The sequence below is a fragment of the Bos indicus x Bos taurus genome, chromosome 4 (assembly GCF_003369695.1).
Source record: "Bos indicus x Bos taurus breed Angus x Brahman F1 hybrid chromosome 4, Bos_hybrid_MaternalHap_v2.0, whole genome shotgun sequence".
Taxonomy (NCBI): domain Eukaryota; kingdom Metazoa; phylum Chordata; class Mammalia; order Artiodactyla; family Bovidae; genus Bos; species Bos indicus x Bos taurus.
Genome location: NC_040079.1, coordinates 50,794,948 through 50,809,676, shown reverse-complemented (window position 1 = coordinate 50,809,676; position 14,729 = coordinate 50,794,948). Strand labels below are relative to the sequence as shown.

Below are 14,729 nucleotides of genomic sequence, written 5' to 3'. Positions count from 1 at the left end.
GCTACGTGTGCCGCCTGGTCATTCAAATTGTCAATTTTAGGTCCAGAAGTGTCCACATCACAAGTTCTCAAAACTCTCTGAAAAATGGCTACCTCCGAGTTAAGGTAAGCTCTTCCCCTGAGCGCTTTCAAGTTTATTTGTACTCTGAAAACTTTCTTTCTCCATCTTTCTTTCTCTCTCTGGTTCAGTTAACTCTGGGGTTGCCTCAGAATTCCGAAGGGGAGAGCAGACTTTCCCTCGGCTCAAATGAGGAGAGCCAGGAGCTAGCTTCGGAGGCACCACGGTGCAAGGCGCCTGTGGCCGCGCCGCATCCCCAGGCCTAACTTTAATTGCTGCACCAGCGCGGATGTTAATGACTTCCGCTGCTCTCGCCGGCGTGCAAAAAGATGATTTTTGTGTGTGAGTGGGCCTGCATGTGGAGACTGGGCAGAGTCGCCCCCATCCCGGGACTGGCGGGCCGGGCTCTACGGGGTCTGCGGAGCCCTGGGTGGGGGCTGGGAGACCCGGGGGGGCGCGGGCCGCGGGCGCCGAGGCCGCGCTGCGCCCGGGCGCGCTCGGGAGTTTGAAAGAAAAGGCCGAGCAGGGCCGAGGAGGACTCTGGCGGGATTCCTTACGGGGCTGTGGCAATACGTCTTCGCGGGCCGGGGTCATTTGGCAGCATTGAATCGAGGCGACGGCCTTCAGGGCCGAGTCGCAGGCCGGCTCGGTAGAGCCCGAGCGTGGCAGGGGCCGGGGGCGGGGGCACACCTCCAGGCTGGGCCCCAGGGTTGCCAGGCCGAGTCCAGGCCGCGGGCACCCGCGGGACCCTGGGGACCACAGGTCCCCACCTGAGGGGAGGGCTCAGTATCTCCCCCCGCCCCCCCCCCCCCCCCCCCCCCCCGCAACCCGGGATGAGGCCCTGAACCTTGTTTGCCTGCACGTTCTTTTTATTTCGGTGAGATTGTTCTCACCCGCCTGTGAGTCTGAAGCAATAAACTTTATGGCCGGATTTAACTTTAGTCTTTGAATCCCCAGTCTAAATGAAAGGAGTTACAGAGCTTTCTTTTCTTCCGCCGTGCCTTTCTTCGCCCTCTCTTCTTTCCTTTTCCTCTCCTCCTCTGCAGAATTAAACCATCCAGGCACGGGACCCTCAAAAGGCAACTTAGCCATCTCCCTAGATAACACTTAAGATTAGAGAAATTTATTCCCCCTCAATATACAGGCAAACTCTCTGTTGCAAACTGTGCCCTGAAGTTTGGGGGGAAATCGAAGTGTCTTCAAGGCCCAACTTAAAAGCCCCTAGAGCCATTAGGTTGTTTTTCCTCACACATCATAAAGGGTACTTTAGGGGAGAAATTGGTCGTTTGTCAGTAGGAGACTTCCGCCTTTCTTTTGTTAGCTGCTCTTTCTGTTTGATCCCAGGAAATTTACATAATCTATGGTTTCCAAAACAGTTCCCAATATTGCACCAATGGGTGAGATAAATTTTTCCTGGGTACAGTTGCAGCTTGGTCTCAGCCACCCTTTCTGGACCCAACCCCCTACATTCTTCAGTGGCAAAGACATGACTGGGGACCCTGTGGCCTGTCTTGGGTCCTTTCTCTGAATGGGTACCCACAAGGGATTTAGCAGATTTTCCCCATCCTGGATGAAGAACTAAGCCAAATCCCCCAGTCCAGAAATGAAACAGAAATTGGGATCTTCTGTCTCCAAATGCTTTTCTCCTTAGGGAAATTTTCTGCAAGTGCTGACTGTAAAGTAAAGTCCTTCAAGTGGAAACATTTAATGTGTAATTTGGAATTTCCACAAATTTTATTGTGCAGAGGCCACTTTCACTCAACCTAAGTCCAACAGATGTCCCCAAACTCAGAGGTCCAGAAAGCAAAACCTCAGAAGTTTTTTGAAAAACTGAAACCCTCCCACAGGTCCCACTCCTTTTGAGTAGTGGGAAGGCGAATCTCTGAAGTCCTTTCGTGTAATCTATTAAAGTGAGCATTGATAGTTAAGCACTTAGGAAGATGGGTCTGTATCTTAGTCAGAACCAGGATATTAACTTTATTTGGGTTGTCTTTTATTATATTATGTGTTTGTGAGAATTCTGGTGTCTTTGTTCTGCTGCTGTGAGTTTCAGGTTCTTTAATGGAAAACACTGGGTTAAGGTTTTACTTTGGTTACTCATTTGGTGATCCTGCATGAGTGATTTCTTGGTGACTAAAACTAGTGGCAGAAAAAAGAGGGATAGTGCTCCTGACAGGTTCATTTAGGTAACTTGCCTGGAGAAGTGTTCATACCACTTCCGTGATCACATCCCACCCTGGGATGTGGGAATGGGCAGAAAGGCTCTGGACCAGTATCACACAATATGGGGGAATCTTTCCCATGCATTAAAAAAATATATGGGCTATAAATATTGTCAGCTTGCTTAATTCTGTCTATTGTAATTATCATAAAACTTTAGAGTTTAAGAGAGCAGGCCAACGCACATGGGGTTAAACGACTTTAAAAAATACAGCATCCAGTCAGACCTATGTGAGCGGTATTGGAGGAATTTTTTTTCTTCCTATTTTCATAGGAAGCATCATAAAGAGGATGGCTGGTTATCTGCTTGTTTTGTAGATAAAGTTGTTTTTTTCTTGTGCATTCTTTTGGGGTTGTTTTTGCAGAGGAACTTACCTAAGAAAAAAAATCTCTGTCACACTGAGGGCTTTATGAAGACATCTAGTCTCAGCCCATCGGCTGCAGTGTCTGTCTGTGATCCTAGCCTTGTAAAAGGAGAAGGCATCCGAAATGTGCCGGGGCCCATTTGTTTCTACAGGCTGAAGAGACAATATTTCCTGAAGTATAAATATAATAGGAAGCTTCTGGTCACACTTACTTAGGGGTTTGTTAGGGTTTCCATGGTCTAATTTCACAACATTATGCCAAGATTCCTCCCCCTCCCCAACTCTTTCCCCCTGCTTCATTGTTGGCGTTCTGAGAGAACAACACAGAAATTTCTACTAGAAACGGAGTCATGTTCAGTTGTTGAGATGTGAAGAGTATTATATCCAAACAATTAATGAGGGAGAGCAAATTACATCCTAAAAGATAGGCTATTAAAGAGGAAAACAATTCTTTTAGCTTAAAAGGTGCCCTTCAAAGCCTCTCTCCCACCTTCACTCTGGAGTCTGTCTGAGGTTTGCCCACCATGGAGAGTGCAGAACATTGTGGGCGCCATACCTTTGGCTTCTAAGGCAGAACGTTTTTCAAGACAATGACAAAACTATACACGGGGCTTCCAGACTGGGCTGAGGGGGTCTGCCTAGGCTCCCACCCACATAGGAGAGGGGAGCCACAGTCCTAGCCATTCGAAACCCCAGGACTGGAAGGTCTGCCTAGGTCTGTTTTATTTGGTGTTTTTCCTGCAAAGAAAGCTGCCTTTCCCCCACCAGTTCCCCTCCCCACAAACCAGTCTTTTCAATAATAATATTTGTTATGAAGGTTATTGGGTAATTATTGCGATTTTGTGAAGCAGCCCTTGCTGGAGGTGAAGTCTGTCATCGCCTAACAAATGATGCCCGTGCAGTTCACTGCCGGGTTAAGTAAATGCAGAGAAGATAAATCTGCACACCCTAGGAATCGCCAGCAGAGCACGCTTTAGTACAAGTTCACAGTCAACTCTCCTGCCTGGGCCAGCTCTCCCAACAATTAGGGCTGCGTCTTTATTTTTAAATAAAGGAAAAGTCTCCAGCTTCCATTGCCTGTTTTCTCCCCATCTTCTTTTTTCTTTCACTTTTTGCGAGGGTCCCCTCGAAAAAGTCTTCTGCTCCAAATTTTCCTAGTAAATGAAATGATGAGTGATTTTAAAATAATCTCATTCCTATTTAAGTGATGACAAAAGGAGGCAGGAGGCTGATTCGACAGGAAATACAGTTAAAAACACACAAAAATATCCAATTCGCTCTCTTATTCCAAAAGGCAGTGGCAGAAGCAGGGCGTCCCTGGGCTCCTCCGGTTGTGGGGGCGCTTCCCCTTGAAAGAAGAGGCATAGATTTGTGTATCTTTGTGGTTGTAACAGCAGGTCAAAAAGTTGAGGGTCAAAAGTTTACGTTGTGCAGCACTCTTAGTCATCTGTCCAGACAGAGTTTGATGTCAATGTTAGAGCTGCGATCTTGACTATCAGCACAAAAGATAAAATGGCTCGGAGTGACGCGTGTATCACGGTATGGACTCCAGGTGAACCCTAGTGGTTGAATGACCTCAATTACGAAGGAAAGGATAGAAAATTCCTCTTTTCAAGAGTAATACGTGCTGTATTTCATCTTGAATTATCACTCCCATTCTAAGGGAATAGCAGCAGGTAAATAGGCATAGATTATTGAAACACCAACACTTAGATGCTGGAGAATCCAGGAATCTGTGGGTTTGTCTCAAAACAAAAAAGCTGAAAACTCAGTGGACCTTTAAAAAAATTATGTAGGAAGTTGCCAATGTTCCATCATACCTTCAGAGGGAAAAGAATGGAGAAGGAAACTTCCTCTCTTTGAAAACTGTCATGTTGATGGGCTAATTTTTTTTCCTTTTTAGTACCTATAATGATCCCTAAAAAGTGTGTGAAAACAAGGGCAAACACAGGCACTGATTACAAAATGTATCCTTTGCCATTTTCAAGCACAGAATGCTTTTTTTCTGAAACTTCCACTCACTAAATGCTAAGGGAAGGGGAGAAAGGAAGTGGAAACCCTCTACCTCCCCACCAATGAGAAAATGCTTATTGGTACCAGGAAAATATTCCTGTCGTCAAACGTTTTTCTTTATGCTTATTGTTAACCCTACACTGAACGGAAGAGAAATGCTACAATTTATGGGTGAATAAACTGTAAATAATATGCCATTTGGAAGGTGGAATCCACAAATGCCAGATCGCTTCATGAGACCACTGTGACAGACTTCTGTTCTCCAGAAAATACTCCTTAAAAATACATTTGGAATAAAAGCTAAGGAGGGGGGAAGCAAGCTAAGGAGGGAGGGCGGGAGAATAGGAAAGAAAGGGAATAGTGTGTGAGGGAAGCCAACTGGAACCATGCCTCGTGTGTGCGTTGCAGCTGGAGAGCTAAACAATATTTTATTTTTCATGCACCTATATTAACCTTAAGTGCTGGTGCCATTAGCATCTATTTTCTGGGGGACATGGTTTCCTTTTCTATGTATTGATCTTCAAGTAATCTATGAAGGGAAACAGAAGAGAAAGATGAAATTTTTTTCCCTAGGTTTTTCTTTTAACTTTGGAGATAAGCTAATTCAACTACTCAGAATATAGATCTTTGCAGGGACATTTAAGATCATCCCACTATAATCTGGTTGATTGGATTTGCTGGTGCCAGGTAACTTCAGTGGTATAAAGCAAATATTTCCCAAACACTGCCTTCCTGGAAGTAGTCAGATTGTTTCCACTGTGCAATGTGTAAAGTTTTCACTCTGGCCAAGAGCTTGAAGCCAAATGGGGGTGTGCCAGATGAGAACAGAGGAAAGGGAACAACTGTGGTGACTGCTGTTACAGCAGCGAACACTTTACCACATCTGGGCCAGTGAGATGAAGAAAGCAGAAACCCCCTGTATTCCTCACAAAGACAGTTATGTGTCTCTTAGAGAAAACCTTGTTATTGGTTAAAAACGTTCCACACCTTAGGAACATGTCAGCTTCAAAAAATCACAGACACCTCTTAGCTAGTTTTTCAAGTCAAAGAAAAGGTACCTGCAGAACTTATCACATTTAGAGTGCTTACTTTTTTTAATTTGGACGATTTTAATCTTTAGGCCTCTGGCACAACCCTGCTTAAAATTGATATCTAATCCAAATATGAGTTTCATATGCCTTACGCCTGGGTTGTGTTCATTAGTATAAACTACTGTTAAGGAAATTACCCCCAAAACAATTGATTATCAAATGGCTGATAAAGTATTGCTTCTCCAAAATCCTATCGAGTATAGGTGGGGGGTGGGGGGAGCCCTCAAATGCCACCATCAGGCATTCTGAAATTCAGTACTCCTGAACGCTCCAGAGACGTGCTTCAGATAGCGAACAGTCAGTCTGAGGGACTCTAGCTCTAGAGAACAAAGGACAAATACAGTCAATACATTCCATAACGTTTACATTTCCTTTGCTTCCTCCCCACCCCCGCTCCCGCCTTGATTTTCCCTGAGAAGGAGTGACCTGGGCAAAGCACCCTGCTCTCTAAAAGGCACTGTATAGACCTTTTAGAAGCGCAAAGTCCAAGGCCGAGGTGAACTTCAGGTCAGCGCGTCTAACAAATATGAAAATGTCGGCTGGTGAAGGGCGCGCCTTGTGATTTAACAAAGACTGTCAATGTGTAAGATTAATAAGAAACAAAATGCACACGGTGTCACTGTTCGGTCACTTTGAAACTTGGGACAGGGTTGCATTCAAGAGGGAAGGCTGTTCCAAATATATTCAAAATAATTCAAATCAAATTCAAACTAAGCAGCAAAACACTGACTCCCTCTCACCCTCCCTTCTCCCTGGGACTCCCTTTGCTTTCCTTCTCCATTTGGGATTTGAGGACATGATGAAAAGTTATTTCACTTAATGGGATTTTAAGAAAGCTTTCGTTAGGAATATATGTTATCCTTGCACATGGAAATGAGGAAATATGCTTACCAGTTTCCCAAGAAAAGGATAACGCTTTCACCGTGCTTGGGACTGGAGCCAGTTGGTGTGTGAAGATTAGTATGCTCCCACTCGGCTTGATTTCAGGGCATCCCATCTTTTTCTGGGCAAGATTCTGCCGGTAAACTTCAGTTTATTTATTAATTGAGTTAGTTTCTTCCTGGCTTTATGTTGGTGTCTTGAATCTCATGTGAAAGCAAGAGATTTTTCTGTTTGTTTGTTTTTTCAAAAGATTATTTCATTCAGTGGAATGATGCTATGGCTTGCAAAGAGAGATTGTGGAAGGATCAAAAAAGGTACTGAGATTGTTTATTACAGCCATAAATCTTGCAGTAAAATGTCAAAATGTCGGTGTGCGAGATAACACTTGGTGGTCCTGGCTCCGTTTGTGTTTATGATAGGAACCACAGAGACAAGTTACAGGCCTTGGGGGGATTCTGTGTAAGCCCATCTTCCTAAAGGAATAGAGCCACACGAAACACAGGCACAGTTAACTCGTTTAGGTTAACCATATACAAAACAGTGCCTGAGCCTCCTTAATACTTTTAAATAGAAACTGGGTAGAAGGTTCTGAGGCTAAACAACATGAATTTTGTGTTTTAGTATCTGTAAATAATATTGAACAGACATGGTTAAACCCTAGTCTGATGACACGAGGAGGGAGTCAACATTTCCTTGTCAGGTTTTTTCTTCCCTGAAGCTTAGTGAGCAGTTTTGCTAATTACTTTATGTATGTATATATTATTCATGTTATATAGTATACATATGTATATATTATTTTTCCTTGCAGTCCAGAGATATTGGTTTAGGCAGTTCTATCACAGGCTAGATATTTCCCTTGAGTCTAAAGAGGATGTCTCAAGATTACACTCAGTGTTGATTTCTGTCTGTGGCTTAGGTTTCATTTGTAAAAATTTTTTAGGATGCCCATGTCGATGGACAACTCTCTTCAAATGTGGAAAACCTCTTTGTACCACTTCAGGATGACTGCAGCTAGAAAGCTAACATGGTCCCCTTTTAAACCTCTTTCCCTAAGTTAGTTTAAAGATTAGTCCCATATAATAGGCTTTATGTGGCTAGGCATTAAAGACTATCCATCAAATGGATATATTCCAGCATTTAGTAACTCATATGAGTAACCCATATAAATGAAAATAGAATTGAGATTTCTTTTTAAGTGTCTCCAGGCTTAGGCTGTAACTTTCCTTGTCTGCGTTCCAGACTGTTGTGAGAAGGCTGTTTATATTGCTCTTTGAAAAATCAACTAAGGTGCACCAGCTGAAAAATACTTGCTTTGCATGCCAGTATGAAAGTATTTTTAGAATGGTGACTATGGTACTTTGCACTGCTTTAATCTAGGTTGAAAAGAGGATCTAGGTGTGTCTATTACTCAGAACTATTACTCAGAAAAGGAAAGGGAAAGTATATACTGCGAGTAAGGCATCAGTATTTACTTCAAAGATCAACATTAGGTGGAATTAATAAGTAATTTATTTGTTAATAATGGCGTAATTAGTTTACCCATCAAATTTCAATTACCAAATGGCAGGCAACAGCCCTCTCTCTCCACTTTCCAGAGCTACTGACATCGTTAATATGCTAATTTTCAGCAATTCAGAAATTATAGATTATCTTTAAATATAACTTTAACGTCAGATACAGCCTGGAAAAGCAACACCCGAAGACAAAACAAAATTCTTAGCGGGAAAAAACCTGTCGGCACAATGCCTATGCTATCCTTAGCTTGTTTTTGCTTGGAGATTGTTCTGAAGTAGGAAATTGGTGGTCTCAATGGTGGATTTTGTGAAGACATCGTCGCTTCTATCTATCCCCACCCTTGGGCCACTCTCTCACAATCGCACCTACTACATTCGAGCATATTTAATTCTGAATCGACACTTCCATCAAATGAGACGCTATTAGGAAATTCTTGTTTTTCTTAGGAAATAACCAAATCAATTCTGCTTCTAAAAGGAAAAAAAAAAAAAGCTCATCCGGTTGTACTGGAATAGTCTTGTTTCAAATCTAGGGGCCGATTTCCTTCAGCTGCTTACCCACCCACCCTTTTTGGCTCCTGCCTGACTTCTCAAACAAGGTACAACGGGCGCGGATGCGGTGAGCACGATGTGAGGAAGGAATCAGTTGGTGAGAAAACCGGTCTGTTGGCTCCATTCGTTTTATTCCGGGGCCAGGATGAAAAACGGAATACCACCCCCCTCGCCTTGGTCCCCACGCCATTCCCTCCCCTAGGCGGCCTCGAACTCTGGAGGACTCCAAACCAAGCTAGGCTGGGGCCCGAGGTCAGCGCTGGGCCGCGGCCGCATGCCTGCCCCGAGGCCTAGACCAGGGCAGGCGTAGGCTCGGTCCCGGCATGCGAGAGAACTAGAAGCCTGTGGGCCCCGAATTGCCAGCGGGACTCAAAGTTGGGGGGTTGGAGGACCAAAGCACCAGCTCCCTCCTTTCGGCTGAAGTGGGACAGCAGTATCCATCACCCGTCCGCGCGCTTCCTGATCCGGGTCCGCGCGCGCGGCGCGCACATTGGCGGGGGCGGGTCACGTGGAGGTACGGGGCGGGATGCGCGCCGGCCGGGACAGAGGGCGCGCGCGCGCGCGCGCGGGGGGGAGGAGCGGCGCGAACTTCGGTGGCGTCGGCGGCGGAGGGAGGGGGAGGGGTGGGTGCTTGACAGCGGGGGAGGGGAAGGGAGAGGAGGAAGGGGGGATGGGAAACGAGGCAGGAGGGGGAGGGGCCTCGGCGAGCCCAGAAAAACGACAACGCGAGAAAAATTAGTATTTTTGCACTTCACAAATTAATGACCATGAGCTCGTTTTTGATAAACTCCAACTACATCGAGCCCAAGTTCCCTCCCTTCGAGGAGTACGCGCAGCACAGCGGCCCGGGCGGCGGAGACGGCGGCCCGGGCGGGGGCCCCGGCTATCAGCAGCCCCCAGCGCCCGCGGCCCAGCACCTGCCGCCGCCGCAGCAGCAGCCCCAGCTCTCCCACGCGGGCGGCAGTCGCGAGCCCCCAGCCTCCTACTACGCGCCGCGGGCCGCCCGCGAGTCCTCCTATCCCGCGGCCGCGCTCTACCCCGCGCATGGGGCGGCCGACACCGCCTACCCCTATGGCTACCGCGGTGGCGCCAGCCCGGGGCAGCCGCCACAGCCCGAGCAGCCCCCGGCGCACGCCAAGGCTCCTGCGCACGGCCTGCACGCGAGCCACGTCCTGCCGCCTCCTCCCCCGCAGCATCGTGCGGCGGCCCCTGCGCCCCAGCGGCGCTGCGAGGCTGCTCCAGCCACCCCGGGCGTCCCGTCAGGGGGTAGCGCCCCCGCGTGCCCGCTGCTCCTGGCTGACAAGAGCCCGCCGGGCCTGAAGGGCAAGGAGCCCGTGGTGTACCCCTGGATGAAGAAGATCCATGTCAGCGCCGGTACGTGGCGCCGCTGGGGAGGCGCGGAAGGGTGGGCTGGGGCTGAGCCGGGTTCCAGGGTCGGGGCGGGGATCGGGGGAGAGGCCCCTAGGGGAAGAGGGCCTCGGGAGGGGAGCACTCAACTGGCCCAAGCTACAGTGGGATGTGGGTGTGTGAGCGCCAGCCAGCCGCCTGATTCCAGTGTGAGAACCCTTTTGTACCCGGGGTCCCTTTATCTAGAGATTTACGAGACGACAAACTGTTAGGGCAGTAATTATAGCCCCCATAAATTTAATTGCCCTGGCAGAGGCTTCAGGCCATGTGTCTTTGAAGCTTTTCTTCAGCCCCAATGCCCAGCACTATTCTTTATGGCTCTCGGGTGTTTCCCGTTGTCAATAGCCTGTGAAACATTTTCTTTGCCGTTTTATGTATCTTGCGTGAACTTGGTGTCAGGTTATTATATAATGATGATGTCCAATTGCTCTTCCCCACCCCACCTTCTTTTTCCTCCTCCTTTCCCTCTCCTCCACTCCCTCCTCCTTGGCTTTCTCCTTCGGGGTTATGGGCTTTCAGTCAACCCCAGTTATAATGGAGGGGAGCCCAAGCGCTCCCGAACCGCCTACACCCGGCAGCAGGTCTTGGAGCTGGAGAAAGAGTTCCACTTTAACCGCTACCTGACCCGGCGTCGCCGCATCGAGATCGCCCACACGCTCTGCTTGTCTGAGCGCCAGGTCAAGATCTGGTTTCAGAACCGAAGGATGAAGTGGAAGAAAGATCATAAACTGCCCAACACTAAGATGCGATCCTCCAACTCCGGCTCGGCTTCAGCAGGCCCACCAGGAAAACCACAAACTCAGAGCCCGCATCTGCATCCTCAACCCCACCAGGGCGCCTCCGCGCTCACTCCTTCCTCTATGTAATGTTCCAGAGCTCCAGACCAGTTCTGTCCCTCACCTGCTTTTCTCCTCTCTTCTGCCCCTTTTCCCATCCACCCGTCCCCATCTGGACTACAACAGACCCCCCAAACAAAACTCAACTTGGAGAAAAGGATGATAAAACGAAGATGTTTTGCGGGTAAGAAAGTGTGTGAACTGCTTGCCACTGAAGAGAAGACAATGACCAGGATGCTGGCTGGTGGAACAACCTGCTGGCCTGGACAAGGCTGCCAGGTTTGGGTACCTGAGAAGGACCACTTGGCATTAAATACTTTTGAGATGGCTGAAGCCAGTCACACAACTCATGTTGACTGGGAACATGTACATTTGTTGCAAGCAGAAGAAAACAGACCCTTTTCCTACATTCCTTCCCTTCCCCTCCCTCCTTAAGGCAGCTCATAAAAGCTTGTACTGAACTGAATAAATGAGTAGCCACTGTGGACCTCACAAGATTATTTAATTCTCAAAAATGTATAGACCTTGATGGTAGATGTGACACATGTTGGTTTCCCTTCCTTTCATTTATTTAAAATATTGTTATGGAGATATTGTCTAATTCTGAGGCACAATCTTGGAAGGGAGAGTGCATTTAGTCCCATGTGCAGCTGTATAAATTGTGGTGTGGCTCTGTAGAAAGCCATGTGCTAAGAATAAACTCTGTTTAAAAAACAAATTTCTAAGACATATTTGTGTGTTTCCTACTTTTAATTAAAGAAAAGTTCTCTGAATTGAAATGGTTGACCTTTCGTGTAAAAATCCTGTAGATGGTTTGGGTTGCATTCACTTGGACTGACTGCTCACATAATTTGTTCAACTTGAGCTGAACTCTTGTCAAGTTTGACCCACTGTGGGAAAAGTTCCAAAGAGCAGGAAAGCTCTTGAGCTCTGAGAGGGCTCCTCTTCTTCCCAAACTTGGCCAGGCTTTCAAGCTTCAAGTCTCTGTAAGGCATAGAAACGTGTCCTTCTCTGCAATGAAAGGTGAAACCATGCAGTGCTGCGGGCCCACGAGTTTCTGCAGCTGTTCTACATGCTGAACTCTGAGCACACTTGGAAAGAAGTGGTCCCTTTGGTATTTATTGCACCTTCACACTTAATCTGCCTGTTTCCCTGGAGATAAAAAACAGTTCGTGCAAAGAGTTGAGATTGCTTTTTGTCGCTTGGCCGTTTTTAAGGTTCCCTTCACTAACTGCAACTTGGGATTTTTGTTTGTTTTTTCATTTCTTCTTCTTCTTTTTTTTTTTTTTTCCAAGCAAGACCTTTAAAAATAAACTGAATTTTTCTGGTATACCCTCCAAAGTTTCTTGGGAGGAAAGAAGAATGACACCTTAAGCATAATGACACCATAACCAAGGTAGATCTGGGAGTATTAAGTGTTGGAAGAAAACCAAACTCTGAACCAGGGACATCTTCCTTAAATATCACCAGATCGCACTGTGCAACCTAGAGATCTAGATTCAAAAGGCTGAAATCAAACCCCACTTCTCAATCTTCATAGCCCTAGTATCTGCTTACTCATTTACAAATTAGCAAAGAGGATTTAACTTCATTGTCACTGAAGGGAGTATCTCCAACAAGACTGAGAAAACCAACAGCCCCTAGTCCCAGAATATAAGAACTATCACCTGACCTTGAATGAGTATGGTTTTTAGTTCATGTAATAATTTTAGCAGAGATGGGAAAGGGGTCTCACCCACCTCTGCAGTATCAAAGGAGTTGTAACCGCATTTCCCCATCAGAGGCTAACTACACGTAGCCAGTGGTCAGTGCTGTTAGACCTTCCTCCTCAACTGGTCTGTGTGCCAGAGGCAAGGGTGATCCGTTTTCTACCTGGGAACAAACCAGATCTTAGAGGAAAGTGGACACCAGTCTCTGAGGGGCCTCCTCCTCTCCCCAAGAAAATTCAGGAGCAAACAAATATATTCCTTCCCAAGTCAGGCCAAACCTGGCATAAAGTGCATTTTATAAGGTGTGAACAGTGAACGGGTGCCAGGGAGCTCTGGAAGCCCTGCAACTGCCGCAAAAACTTATTAACCCTCCCCCTACTACATGCACTTGTAAAACGAAATTAAATCATGCTGAAAATAGCAATTTTCCCAGGAATCATTAATCACCTCATACAATAAATACTTCTTTGTAATTCAACAGCAATTCTGAAAGGCATTCTCTGGGAAAAGTCTGTGGAGAAGCAAGGGATCTTCTTGCAAATAATGTGGTCTCGGGCAAAGACTCAGCATCTTGGCTGTCTGCTCAAAAAATGCCTAGCCTCTTGGTGGAAATTGAGTGTCGAGCTGCAAAACCTCAATTGGCAGATTATCATCATTTAAGGTAAATTCTTATATTTCTCCTTGGTAGGAAAGGAGGGATATGGGGGCATTCATTAACTTCATATGGAGGCACTTGTTTGGGGGTGGAAGGAGATTTTCTTAATCTATCCGAGAAAAGAGAGAAGATCAAGATTGTTTTTCTAATATTCCCTGACGGAATGTCAGTTTTTGCCCAAGCTGTCTTGATTATTAAGGTATTGGTAAGGGTTTACAAAGCCAAAATTACCCACAATGATCCAAATGATTATTTCATTTTTTCAAGTGATTTACCTGCTTCAGATTTGGTCTTTAAGGGAGCTTGTTATAACAGCTTAGAAAATCTCACTTTGTGTTTCAAAATCCTGCATTGTCTGCCCCTTGCTAGGGCAACCATAAGAGTTCACCCAGAGGACAAATTTTCTATCTCATTAATTGTTTTTTTTTTTTTTTTTACGTGAACCCTATGGGCCCCACAAACCCTTGACCTTTAAAGACAGTATTTTGTGTAAGCTCTGTAAGTTTCCTACCAAAATGACCCTTAAACATGGTCCCTTCTTCTTTTTCTCTTTCCCCCTTCTTCCCTCTAACACACACTCATCAGTTTTAGTCACAGAGCCACACTATGCATGACTCCAAAGATAAAAGTTTTGTCAACATCTGAAATCAACCTAAATCGGATTGGAGACACTTTAATGGTCACAGTTTGAATTAAGTACTTAACACTATCCCCCCCTGAAGAAAAATGGCACTTTGCAGGCTCTCTTTCCTAGTTTTGCTGAAATCTACAATATACCCGGTGTTTTATTACAGCAGGAATTCAACTGTGACAGGCATAGTAGAGTACTTAATACCCAGGATGGAGCTCCTGGGAAGATTACCTAGATATATGGTGAGTGGGCCCTCCAGACAGCATCTCTGACTTTATATTTAGCTGTCCCAGGATGCCCACATTCCCCCCACCTCTCAGCCTCCTCCCCTTGGAGCGGGTATCACTCTCTCTCCCTCTATCCCTTTCCATACCTTGAGCTTCCAAACTGTGCTGCTTTTCTCACCACTGCCTGTCCTACCACCCTTTCAACATAGAAACAGATCAATGGTTCTTTGAAATGGAAAGAAAGAAAACCCCAAAGAATCTATGTAGCAAACAGAAACCTAGGACTTCCGGTGTGGGTGAGTTGGTTCTTTGTACTTCCTTAGTCTCTGCATCCCTAGTTGTGGTCCGGTATGGAAGAACTCAGTCTCACCTTTCCCAACAGCTGCTCCTGTTGCCCCTTCTCTGTACTATACACCAGCCTGAGAATAATTCTGCTTCCTCTCTCAAAGAGTATGGGCTGGGAAGGAGGAGGAAGAGAGTGTGTTCTGACTCCTTGACAGTAGCAGTGAGGCTGCAGGGGCTGCTGTGAAGCATTTTAGCCTGAAACTTCAGTCTTGGAACTCTGGCATC

The 14,729-nt window shown here is 46.3% G+C and overlaps 2 protein-coding genes across 3 annotated transcripts in view; both read left to right on the top strand.

The window, feature by feature from the left end:
• The window catches only part of HOXA3 (homeobox A3), a 44,647-nt gene that overhangs the window by 12,210 nt on the left and 17,708 nt on the right, over positions 1–14,729 (top strand). Inside the window, exons 2-3 of one of the 2 annotated variants that reach the window (XM_027539384.1) lie at positions 1–104; positions 13,128–13,307. The gene's annotated coding sequence lies outside the window, so the exon portion shown is untranslated. The remainder of the gene's footprint in view (positions 105–13,127; positions 13,308–14,729) is intronic. The other variant, XM_027539387.1, reaches the window with a different exon arrangement.
• Positions 9,360–11,656, top strand: HOXA4 (homeobox A4). Its single transcript, XM_027539390.1, has 2 exons — positions 9,360–10,068; positions 10,621–11,656. Exons 1-2 carry the CDS (start codon positions 9,456–9,458, stop codon positions 10,965–10,967), a joined length of 960 nt encoding a protein of 319 aa, XP_027395191.1. The 5' UTR covers positions 9,360–9,455; the 3' UTR covers positions 10,968–11,656.

Coding starts and splice junctions, on each gene's coding strand:
- HOXA4 (XM_027539390.1), top strand. CDS start 9,456: ATGACCATGAGCTCGTTTTTGATAAACTCCAACTACATCGAGCCCAAG. Junction 10,069..10,620: donor GAAGATCCATGTCAGCGCCG/GTACGTGGCGCC, acceptor ATGGGCTTTCAG/TCAACCCCAGTTATAATGGA.